The sequence below is a fragment of the Dendrobates tinctorius genome, unplaced genomic scaffold, assembly GCF_039654945.1.
Source record: "Dendrobates tinctorius isolate UK_male_01 unplaced genomic scaffold, ASM3965494v1 ptg000060l, whole genome shotgun sequence".
Classification (NCBI taxonomy): domain Eukaryota; kingdom Metazoa; phylum Chordata; class Amphibia; order Anura; family Dendrobatidae; genus Dendrobates; species Dendrobates tinctorius.
This window is the reverse complement of record NW_027361728.1, coordinates 77,398,749-77,411,054: the sequence shown is the minus strand read 5'-3', so window position 1 is coordinate 77,411,054 and position 12,306 is coordinate 77,398,749. Positions and strand designations below refer to the sequence as shown.

General features: G+C 47.5%; 1 protein-coding gene across 1 annotated transcript in view; it reads right to left on the bottom strand.

Moving 5' to 3' along the window:
• ANKUB1 (ankyrin repeat and ubiquitin domain containing 1) overlaps window positions 1-12,306 on the bottom strand; it is a 79,395-nt gene that overhangs the window by 19,408 nt on the left and 47,681 nt on the right. Inside the window, exons 4-5 of the mRNA XM_073579139.1 lie at window positions 5,987-6,101; window positions 1,926-2,837 (exon numbers count right to left, since the gene is read on the bottom strand). Of these exons, the coding sequence (XP_073435240.1) occupies window positions 1,926-2,837; window positions 5,987-6,101 (1,027 nt within the window). The remainder of the gene's footprint in view (window positions 1-1,925; window positions 2,838-5,986; window positions 6,102-12,306) is intronic.

The window sequence follows — 12,306 nt, the reverse complement described above, 5'->3', positions numbered from 1 at the left end:
CTTGTACCTGTCTTGCCGCCCTCCAGGAGGCAGTATTTCCTGGTTCCTGTGCTGTTGCTCCTAGCCTTACTTTGTATCTGTGTATACTTTGGTCCCTGTGTCCTTGGCCCTGTCTCGTATTGTTTCCCTGTCTGAACTCTGTCCTACCTTTGTCTGTCTATCTCCTTGTCTTTGACGCCTTTCTTTGCTGTGTCTTTCCTTGTGTCCTCCCTGTTTGCCTGTGCTCCGCTCTCTTGTGATTCTGCCTTGTCCTGCTTCTGCTGCTGCAGAACCTCTTGCTGCTCTCCAGCTCTTCTCCGCAGCCTTGCGGTTCTCCTCCTGTGTGAACAGGTCCAAACCTATTCCTTCATATTCCACTCCAGTGGCGTAACTATAAAGTTATGGGCCCCGGTGTGAACATTCAAATGGGGCCCCCCATGCCAAAATACACTCACATCTCCGCTCCATACACCTCGTACACACGCGGCTCCGCTCCGTACAACTCGTGCACACGCGGCTCCGCTCCGTCCACCTCGTGCACACGCGGCTCCGCTCCGTACACCTCGTACACACGCGGCTCCGCTCCGTACACACGCGGCTCCGCTCCGTACACATCGTACACACGCGGCTCCGCTCCGTACACATCGTACACACGCGGCTCCGCTCCGTACACATCGTACACACGCGGCTCCGCTCCGTACACATCGTACACACGCGGCTCTGCTCCGTACACCTTGTGCACAACCCATACACACACAGCTCCGCTCCGTACACCTCATACACACACGGCTCTGCTACATCCACCCTGCAAACTCCTCCTGACCCCACACAGAAACTTTACCTCATCCAGCATTATGACAACCAGCACAGCAGAGTCCTGCAGACAACGAGGCTCCTGATCATGTGACCCCTGACTTCTCCCCATCACAGGTCCTGTGCGCACAGAAAAGGACTTAATTGCAGGCTGCGATGGGTCTATCTGCGAGGGCGAGGATGGGGTGCATGGGGGGGGTGTAGTGGCTCAGTGCGGGACGTGGGGGGGTCAAAAACGGGACTATCCCGCGAGAATCGGCACGGTTGGGAGATATCATGGTCTGACCTGCCGGACCCCTGACTCCCCCCAGGCCCAGTCGCAGTGGCGACCGCTGCGACCCTGGTAGTTACACCCCTGTTCCACTCCTTCCTGCCTGTATCCATACCTGCATTTCCTGTGTGAACAGGTCCAAACCTGTTCCTTCATATTCCACTCCTTCCTGCCTGTATCCGAACCTGCATTTCCTGTGGGAACAGATCCAAACCTGTCCCCTCATACTCCACCCCTTCCTGCCTATATCTGTACCTGCACCTCCTGTGTGAACAGGTCTCTACCTGTTCCTTCAAATACCACTCCTGCCTGCCCTGTGTCTCTGCCGTGCCAGCCTGCCCTGTGTCTCTTCAATGCCAGCCTGCCCTGTGTCTCAGTCATGCCCACCTGCTCTGTGTCTCAGCCATGTCCGCCTGCGCTGTCTCAGCTGTGCCAGCCTGCCCTGTGTCTCAGCCGTGCCAGCCTGCCCTGTGTCTCAGCCGTGCCCGCCTGCCAGTGTCTCAGCCGTGTCTGTATACTACTCGTGCCTGTCGCCTGTACCGTCTCCCCAAGTGGGATCAGCAGCCACAGCCAGACACCACCCTGGAGTGGCACCTGGCAGCTGCCTGCCGCACAAGCCTGACCTCACCATCAGAGGCTCCAGTGAAGACGAAGGCATCTGTCTTAATTATGCCCCTTCCAGGATAGTCTGGTTTGTGGTACAGTGGGGCCACAACCCCCTGGCTCATGCCCACCAGTCAGGACGTGAGCGTGACAAGTATCTTTATATGTAAATGTAAGTAATTAGCACTGGTAGATTTCCTATATTATTGATCAACTGTTGTTGGGGGCAATTTATTATCTTTACTGAAATGACACTTACCTTGCAAGGCTTAAGAAATACACAGCACTCTGTCTTGGTGTCCGACCCCTGCATTTTGAAAATGACTCTAGTGATGAATTCAGCAAAAAAGCAGCATGGGGGGTCCTTAAATTCTGTGGACGGCTGTTCCTGATGTCTGTGATTGGTGGTAGCGGGATATGAGGAGTCCAGTTATTCGTAATGATGTCTTCGATATTTGATGATTCCCTTACAGGTTGACATCCCCTCTGGATATGATTTCTTCCTGTTTGGATGAGTGAGGGAAACGTGGAAAATTGTGTTGTCCGCTCCCTCAATGTCTTAGGACGCAATTTTAAAACTACATTAACAATTGCTTGACTGCTGCGTTCTCCAGAATTCTGCACAACCTTTCTCCATTTGTCCTGATAATAGCCATGTAAATCTCTACTGGTCATTCTTGGTTCTGTAAATCCATCAACCACAACCGGGTCTCCAACACGTGTTTTGAATTCAGGAGCCCATTTTTTTCCTCTGTGAACTCTTTTCTGAGTTGTATATAGCCATTTTTTAACTTTGATGTAAATGCTCATGGGAAGAGAGACTTTAGGGAAAGAGACAACTGACCATATTTTCATAATTAAGTATAAAACGCAGTCTTTATGTCCATGGCGGATGCATATCTTGAGTGCTGTTTGACCCAGTGCATTTTGACACTCCAAGCACAAAACATTTTGTGCAATAAATGATTTGATCAGAAGAAGCTGACCATTTTCAGCAGCAGCATGGACAGGACATTTCCCAATATTAAGGTGGTTAGTATCACGGCACCACTCTCTATAAGGATGAACACCCACTTCCTCATCTGCTCTGACACCCTTGGTCTGCAGCCATTCCGCAAGTTCCAGATGTCCAAAGTGTGCAGCTATGTACAGAGCTACTCGCTGCTGGAACCTGATTGTGAGACACACATTGGTTATTGTAGAATAGATTAACATTTATACAATAATATTTCCATATTAGATCACCATTGGCTATAGTCAGCAAATGTAAAGTCTGGCACCTTTGTATTGTCATTGCCTTTTTTTTCCACTAAAAACAAAAGACTGACAGTCACTTCCAAACAGAAAACTAGTGTGTACAGGTGCAAACTAATGGCCCCGTCACACTAAGCGACTTACCAGCGATCCCGACACCGATATCAAGGTGTCAGGATCGCTAGTAAGTCGCTATGTGATCGCTGGTGAGCTGTCACACAGACAGCTTCACCAGCGATCAGCACAGCGATGCCGAGCACCCGGCATCGCTGGCCATCCCTGTAAAAAATAGAATCAAAATAAAAAATATAGTTATTCTCACCTTCCGACGTCCCGTTCAGCCATCCTGCCTCTCTCCACTGTGAGGTAGCGCTGTCATGTAAGTAAGGGGTTCTCGCTTGCAGCGATCGAAAAACACATCCGGCACAGGATTTTCCAACAAATCATAGTCTATGAGGTTTATTCATCCTTCATAAACCTCCAGCAGCAATATACACAGCATTACAGGAGAGCGTCCATTATACAGGCTATTTAGCCCCAGGGTTATCTCACCCACGTCAGGGTTCCCATATGGCTGTTTCTCCAGGCCGCAGAAGTCCACTCACTCCTCAGGGACTCTCAGATACTGGCCGCCATTACACACACAGCCGCTCCACAGGCTGCTGTTAGTGAGGAGATCCTTCTCCTCACGGGACCTTCCAAAAACTGGACCAATCAGGTCCCAGCATTCACTCCATGTGACCTAACCTGGCCACATTATATGGTCCATAGCCATGCCCACCGGGTCACATGACTATGACCTCACCACAGGTCCTTCACACAGACATATATACTTTACAATAGCATTCATAAACATACATATGTCTCTATCTCAAGGTCACCCACCTTGAGATACATAATGGCTCTTCAACCACTCACACTCTTGGGACATCCACACAGCGCCCCCTCGTGGACACAGTGGTCATTACACCACACCACGCTCCGGTCCCAGTGATCCTTTGCGAGAATGACCGCGAGATGTCACGGTCTCGAGGGATAACAAAGTCTCGCGGTCATTCATGCAAAGGATCACTGGGACCGGAGCGTGGAGAGAGGCAGGAGGGCTGAACGGGACGTCGGAAGGTGAGAATAACAATATTTTTTATTTTTTTTTATTATTTTTTACACCTGATCGCTGGTCTCCCGCCTGTCACACACAGCGATGCGTGCTGGCCAGCGGGAGACCAGCGACCAAAGAAATGTCCAGAGGTTTCTTCCAACGATCAGCGATACCGGCAGGGGGGCTGCTCGCTGATCGCTGTCACACACAGCGATCTCGCTGGTGAGATCGCTGTTACGTCACAAAAGTTGTGACTTAGCAGCGATCTCGCTACCGAGATCGCTTAGTGTGACGGGGCCTTAAGAGTAGTCATCTCTATGCATAACTAACAAGTTGCACTCTGTTTTCCTATAGCATGTAAACATGAAATGTATGAAATATGAATTGCATTACAGCTCTAGATAATAGGATTAAATAAATGGAGACACTTAGCACCTAATTTGGCCAATTCATGCATGCCCAGCAACCAACGACAAAGCGTTCTCCTGTTGCAGGGGACCCATCCTAAATCCTTTTCTTTCCACTGGTTCTTTGTTTGCTTCTACTTTGTGGAATAGTGTAACCGTGTGCCCCCACAGGAATCTGTTGTTAACTAAACTGTTATTTATTTATTTTTTTTGGTTCTCCTTAAGTGTCTCATACACACCCATCCCATGTCTCCCATACAAAGTCACTGACAGTCTCCAGTTCTTCTGGCAGCAGCTTATCTCCCAGAGTACAGAAGGATCAGTAGTCCAGAATTGCACTTGTCCAATCCTTTTCTGCATTTACATCATCTGTCGAGGGAGGGTTGGTAATCCACCATACATGTTAGACTGTTGGCCAATATCATCAGGGTCAGCTGATGTTAGTCTAATGTGTATGGGGGCTTTTTTATAATCTTCTATGACTTTTATTGTATAGTTTTTGCATGTAATCTTCCTCTTGTAAGTTCAAAAGCGTATCTGTCACCTACATACACTGTAATAGAGACCAACTTACACTCCTCTTCTCCAAAACAGCAAACCATTGTGCCATTTAGCTAATAGGAGAAATTAAAAATATACTTATTATTTTGAACAGATATCCTTAAATAGCCTTATTTGCATATCAGTTGGAGACTTACTATTTAGTAAAGTGACCCATGTTACGAAAAGATAATATTGCGACCCTGACGACAGATATCATATATTGATAAGCCATTAAAGGGATATCAGAAAATTCTTGATCTGACTGATTTTCTGATCATTAAAAAATCCCTCCCAGCTGAATTTTATTCCCCTTAATTTTTTCTGCATGTGTCTATAATGTAGTGGAGGTGCCTTTAAATTTTCACTGATCACCATCTTCTCCAGTTTCCAGCGCCTCTCCAGTCCTCTTCTGGATCACATGATCACTCATCAGCTTTGCTGGCTCACAAAGAGGATACTGTAGGATGATTCTACTTCCACCAATGTAAGCCTATAAAGTCTCAGAACAAGTCTCCATAAACTCACACTTAGAAGGCTACTACTGTTAACCTTTCTGGTAAGTCTGATTTGAGGTCACATGGTCTAAAAGAAGAAAATAGCAGTTAAGGACAAATGGGGAAGATGGCAATAGGTAGTAAGTATTTTACTTTACCTACTCTACATTACAGGCACATTTACATGAGACCAGGAGTTACAAATTTTGCTGGGAGGGTTTCTGCAAATATTACCATTCTATTTATTGGGACAAAAATAATGAGAAAGAAACATTGACCCTTAAGCTAGCCATACAATTGAGCACTCATTGGGCAGTCAACTATTTCTCCCAATTCCCCCATACACAAGAAAGTTTGGTTTGGTAGAGTATTGATATGTTCTACAAAGGTGTGATCGGAAAACACACAGCCACCACAAACACCTCTGGCAGCGGCAGATCACAAAAGAGTCAGAAATTAAGGCTCAGCAATAGATTATCATTATTATAATTATAATAACCAAGACTGTAAGCAATTTATGTACCTGAGAATAGTTTCATACTTTGATAAGTAATGCTCAACTTTTTGTTTGTGTCCAAATACACATGCACGGAGGAATTCTTTCCAGCCATCCCATACATCCATTCTCAGTGTGTCACCTACAGATCAGTGAAAATCCAAGATGAGTTCATACAAATAATATCTAGCTTACAAATGGTTGATTATAGTTCATATTTCATAACACATACCACAATATATTATGCACAGATAAGAAATATACAGTATGCATAGTACAATGCCAAAGATTTCACTTATGTCTTAAATTACATGAATTATATCTATTGCAAATTCTACAATAGCTCAGAAACCGGTGGATCCTCACAGAGCTCAGCATACAGAGTGACTGTAATCTTATGATTTTAGACCGGACAGTATAGTCCTCCATACAGTATTATGGGCACCACACAGCCCTCCATACAGTAGTGTGGGCACCACATAGTCCTCCATACAGTATTATAAGCACCACATAGTCCTCCATACTGTATTATGGGCCACATGTAATGCTCCATACAGAATAATATGCCCCGTATATTGCTCCATACAGTATATTGGACCCCATATAATGTTCCATACAGGATAATGGGCCCCATATAATGCTCCACACAGTATAATGGCCCCATGTAATGCTCCATACAGTATAATGGGCCCCATATAATGCTCTATACAGAATAATGCCCCCATATAATGCTTCATGCAGTATAATAGTTCCCTATATTTCTCCATAAAGTATAATGTCCCCATATATTGCTGTATACAGTGTAATGGGTCCCATATATTACTCCATACAGTATAATGGGCCCTACATAGTGCTCCATATGGTGTAATGGCTCCACACAGTGCACAGTGATCCATATAGTATAGTGGTCCAATATATTTCTCCATTCAAACTAGTGGCCCCAATATATTGCTTCATACATTATAATGGGCGCCATATATTGCTCCATACAGTATAATGAACCCCATATAATGCCCCATATAGTATATAAGTGCCCCATATATTGCTCCATACAGTATAATGGGCCCAATGTATAATGCTCCATACAGTATAATGGGCCCCAGATAATGTTTCATACAGTAAAATATATCACTCATAGTGCTCCATACAGTATAGTGGGCTCCATGTATTGTTCCATACAGTATATAATGGCCCCATGTAATGTTCCATACAATATAATGGGCCCGATATATTGCTCCATACAATATAATGGGCCCCATATATTGCTCCATGCAGTAAAATGGACCCCATTATCAAATACTCATCTCTCCCGTTCCCCTGCTGCTTCGGTCTCTCTGCAGTGATCAGCACAGAGGGCACGCTGTAGTGATGTCATCACGCCCTCTAACCTGAGACATCACTGAGAGTCAGAAGACACTGGAGCTGCAGGGAATGAGGAGAGATGAGTATTTGAGATGGAGTCGATGCCAGCGCTGGCACTGGGCTCCCCCAACTCAAAGACTCCATAGCATGCCAGTGTCCCTGATGGTAAGTCGGCCCCCTCCATTTGTTCAGGGTCCCAGCACTTGCCCGGGTGCGCTGGGTGGTGACACCAGCCCTGGTGGCATGGGTGCGAAGTACAGGGGAATGAAGGCAAAGACATGGTCAGACAATCTAAGGTCATGGCACAAGTTCAATATACATAGCCGAGATCAGGAACAGAGAAATCAGGATAAACAGTAAATGAACCGGGTTAATAGCAGGACAGACCGAACAAACATGTACCAACAGGATCAAGAGATAAGCAACTAGGAACCTAGATTCAGGCAAGGAGTGTTGTGAGGAGCTGCTTAATAAACCCTCGGACCACACCTTTAAGAGGAGAGCCTTGTACAAAAAAAAGGAAAATGAAGCAAAAAGAAATAAAAGCTAATGAAGAATACAGATGGAAGCAGAATTTGCAAGATGAAAACTAAAGGAACACTGGCAACACAAAATGGATGTGACAGGAAGCCAAAGCTGTTATGTCTATCACAAGGTTTCTGTGATGGCAAGGAGTAAAAATCCCTCAAATGACTGTAAAAGATGTGAAAAAAGTTTTGGTGGCAGCATGCCCTGAAGTTTCAGTTTGCACAGTAAGGAGCATACTAATTGCAGAAGGCCTCCATGCCTGTGTAATAACCTGCAGGAACGCGGGATGCAGTCACTCATGTGAAGGCAGAGCAAGGGTTAAACAGGTGTTAGTCCCTTGCTCACAGTCACCAGGTCCGCCGCTGCTCCCATGCTGCGCCGGGATTCCCTCATCCTGCTCCTGCTCCCCGCCGGGCATCTGTATGGGCGCTTCGGCGCGCTCCTCTTCTGTCGCCGGCTGCGCGCTCGGTCTCCTTGCGCATGCGCCTTAGGGCCCGACCGCACGTGCACCCACCGGCCTTATCCACTCTGTGACCTGACCTGGCAGCGCTGCCTGTCCAATGGAGGGCAGGCACCAGGTATTTCAGGCCTTAGTGGAGGAGCCTGATTATTGAGTTCTTCTCCCATACTTAGGCCCCGTTTTTTTGCCGCTGGCTGTTACCCTGTGTTGCCTGTGTGTTAACCTTTTTTCTCCCTCTGTTTCTTCCAGAGTCCATTCCAGCCCTGCATTTTTCTGGTGCCTTCATACCATCTCCACCTCTGCTCTCCTCAGCCTGCATACCATCTCCACCTCCACTCTCCTCTGCCCTCATACCCTCTCCATCTCGTTGTTTACCTGCTCCGTACCTCTCCTGCTCCTTTCCTGCTCAGACTTTACCCTCTCCCAACTACCTTGTCTCATCTCCGTTCTTGTGTTGGTCCCTGAGCCGACCCATGGTCCTGGCATCTGTGGTACTAGAGGTCCCTGAGCTTGCTCCCTAACAATCCCTGTATAGGGATTGGTCAAATGTGGTGCGCTCGCTCGGGGAAGTTTCAGTATCACGGTCCAGAGGGTCCTCTCTTGGTACTTGCGGACTCTGGCATAACAGTATAATCAGGCCATGGACCCTGCTGGGACCTCTGCTCTGAAGGAGCTAGTATTTTTGTGAGCAAACCAGACTCACATTATGTCTTTCATGAAGACAATGGATTCACGTTTGTCGGCCTTACAGGCCGTGGATCCCTGGAATGCCTCCAGTAAGCCAGCCTCCAGCAGGAGCTGGTCCAGCAGCGCGATACCCAGGCTCACATTTTGTCCTATATGGCTTCCGTAGATGACTGCCTGCTCTCCTTGCAGTCGGCCTCCTCGCAGGCACCATCCTGTGCCCCTGACTCTGCATAAGTTCCCTCTCCTCGTCTCGGTAATCCGCCTAGCTATGGTGGTGACCCCAAACTGTGCAGGGGTTTTCTTAACCAATGTTGGTTACACTTTGAGTTGCTACCCCAGCAGTACCCCACTGACTGGGTCAAGTTGGCTTTTATCGTGTCCCATTTGGAAGGAGAGGCCCTTTCCTGGGTGAATCCTCTCTGGGAACGAGACAACCCCATTGTGTCCAGTATTGTGACATTTATGGACACCTTCCGGAGGGTCTTTGATGAGCCTGAGTGGCTTGCCTCCACCACGGAGTCCCTCTTTAATCTCCATCAGGGCACTCTCACGGTCGGACAATATGCGATCCGCTTCCGCACGCTGTCCTCGAAGCTGGGGTGGAACACCGAGGCTTTGGTTGGGGCCTTTTGGCGGGGGCTTTCTGGCAAGATCAAAGATGTGCTCATTGGACGAGATACTCCAACTACCTTGGAGGATCTCATATCGCTAGCCACGCGCATTGATTTGCACTTTCAGGAACGTACTCGAGAGGCTGCCAGAGAGAGGAGACCTTTTAGGCCTTTTTCTTCAGCCCCATAGACCACCCAGTCCTCGGCCTTCGGGTTCCTCCGGCAGTTCTGCACCGGAGCCAATGCAGGTAGACCAGGTTAAGATGGCGGAACAACGCTGAAAAGAGGTTAGCACAGGGCTTGTGCTTATACTGCGGTGGTACGTCTCATTTCCTGCGCACAAGTCCTGAGAGGCCGGGAAACTCCTCCACCTAAGTCAGGTAAGAGAGGCCTCCCTAGATGTGTCAGATTCCTCTCCACCTCTTACTCTTTCTGTTTTGATTGTCCACGGTCATAAGCTCTGAAGTTGCTTATGTGGATTCGGGCGTGGCAGGCAACTTTATTAGGCTTAAGGAGGTGAAGAAATACCGGATCCCCGTGATATACTTAAAGCACCCTCGTATGATTGCTTCCGTGGATGGTAACCCCTTCCAAGAGTCCATCTCCATGGTTACTGAGGAAGTACTTCTGCAGATTGGGGCCCTGCATCAAGAGAAAATTGCCTTCTATGCTCTGCCCAACTTGTCACATGCTCTGCTTCTCGGTCTTCCTTGGCTTAGGACACACGAGCCTGTTCTGGATTAGCGTTCCGGTGAGATTCTTCGGTGGGGGCATCCGTGTCAAGAGAGGTGCTTGGGGTCTGTCCACCCGGTCACCTCCTCTCAACCCTCTTCTGGTCCTGCGGGACTGCCTTCCGCCTACTGGTCCTTTGCGGACGTTTTTGATAAAAAGGAGGCTGAAACTCTTCCACCTCATCGCCCTACGACTGCCCAATTGAACTACGGCCAGGAACCACCCCGCCTAGGGGCCAAATCTATCCACTCTCTCTGGTCGAGACCTCTGCCATGTCTGAATACATCCGTGGGAACCTTGCCAAGGGATTTATATGAAAATCCTCCTCGCTCGCGGGTGCCGGCTTTTTCTTTGTAAAAAAGAAGGATGGCTCTTTTTGGCCGTGCATAGATTTCAGAGGTCTGAATGACATCACAATAAAGAATAAGTACCCTCTGCCGCTCATCCAGGAGCTTTTCGATCGCTTGAGAGGGGTTCAGATCTTCTCTAAATTAGACTTACGTGGAGTCTACAACCTCATCCGTATCTGCACCGGAGACGAATGGAAGACCGCTTTTAACACCCAGGATGGGCATTACAGATATCTCGTCGTGCCCTTTGGCCTGTGCAATGCACCCGCTGTATTTCAAGAGTTTGTCAACAACATCTTCCTGGATCTGCTATACTCCTGCGTTGTGGTCTACCTGGACGACATCCTCGTCTTTTCTCCGGATTATCTTTTCACAGGAAGAGCGTTCGTCTGGTGCTGCAACGTTTGCGGGAGAACCATCTTTATGCCAAGATGGAAAAGTGTGTCTTTGAGCAGTTTTTTTTGCCTTTTTTGGGGTATATAGTCTCGGAGTCTGGGCTGAAGTTGGACCCTGAAAAATTGTCCGCTATCCTCCAGTGGCCAGGCCACGTCCGGTAGGGGTAAAGGCTATCCAACGCTTCCTCAGTTTTGCCAACTATTAACCACAGTTTATTCCGTATTTCTCGTCTGCAATCAAGCCAATTTCGTGCCTCACTCAAAGAAGTCAGCCCCACAACCTGGTCTCCGCAGGCCGAAGAAGCCTTTCTAAGCCTAAAACAAGCTTTTGCGGCTGTGCCTTTGTTACATCGGAGCGAGGTGAACAAACCGTTTGTCCTGGAAGTGGACGCATCTTCCACTGGGGCCGGCGTGGTGCTGTCTCAGAGGTCTTCTTCTGGCCAGTTGGTCACTTGTGGACTCTTCTCTAAGGCCTTTTCTCCTGTGGAGTGCAACTATTCTATTGGGGATTGGAAGCTGTTAAGCCATAAAAATGGCTTTGGAGGAATGGTGCTACCTACTGAAGGGGGCTATCCATCCTTTTACCATCTTCACTGACCATAAGAACCTGGCCTACATTCAGTCAGCCCAGAGGCTCAATCCCCGACGGGCCAGGTGGTCCCTGTTCTTTGGTCGCTTCGACTTCGAGTTACATTTCCGTCCTGGTCAGAAGAATATCAAGGTTAATCCAAAACATAAGAAAAAGCCATGCGAAAATATAGGATCACCACACAGGATACAAAAATTTTTTTAAATTTATTGTCAACAAATCCAGTAATAAGCACACATTTAAAAACAAATAAAAACCCAACTAAGGGTAATACATGAGTACTCCAGCAAATGGCAAAATAGCATAATCAATATTTAATATAGCACCTGACCGCTACTAATTTATATTGCATAAAGAGGGGTATCACAAAAAGCATGCTGCCAACAGAAACCATCAGTGGGCAAATGTGAGAAAATGTCCCCTAATTAACAGGGATGTGTGCACACAAATAAAGCCTAGTAAAACAACATGATGCTCACCTTGAAAAAGACACCGTGAGTGTCGGAACGCGTGGGTCTCCTCCATGGATTTTCAATACCTCCTTGACCGCATTGCTGCTATTTAGATGACGGATGACTGACCTGTCTTTCTGTTTTGATCGTTGTAGGGTGATGTATTTAGCCTGCTGAAGTT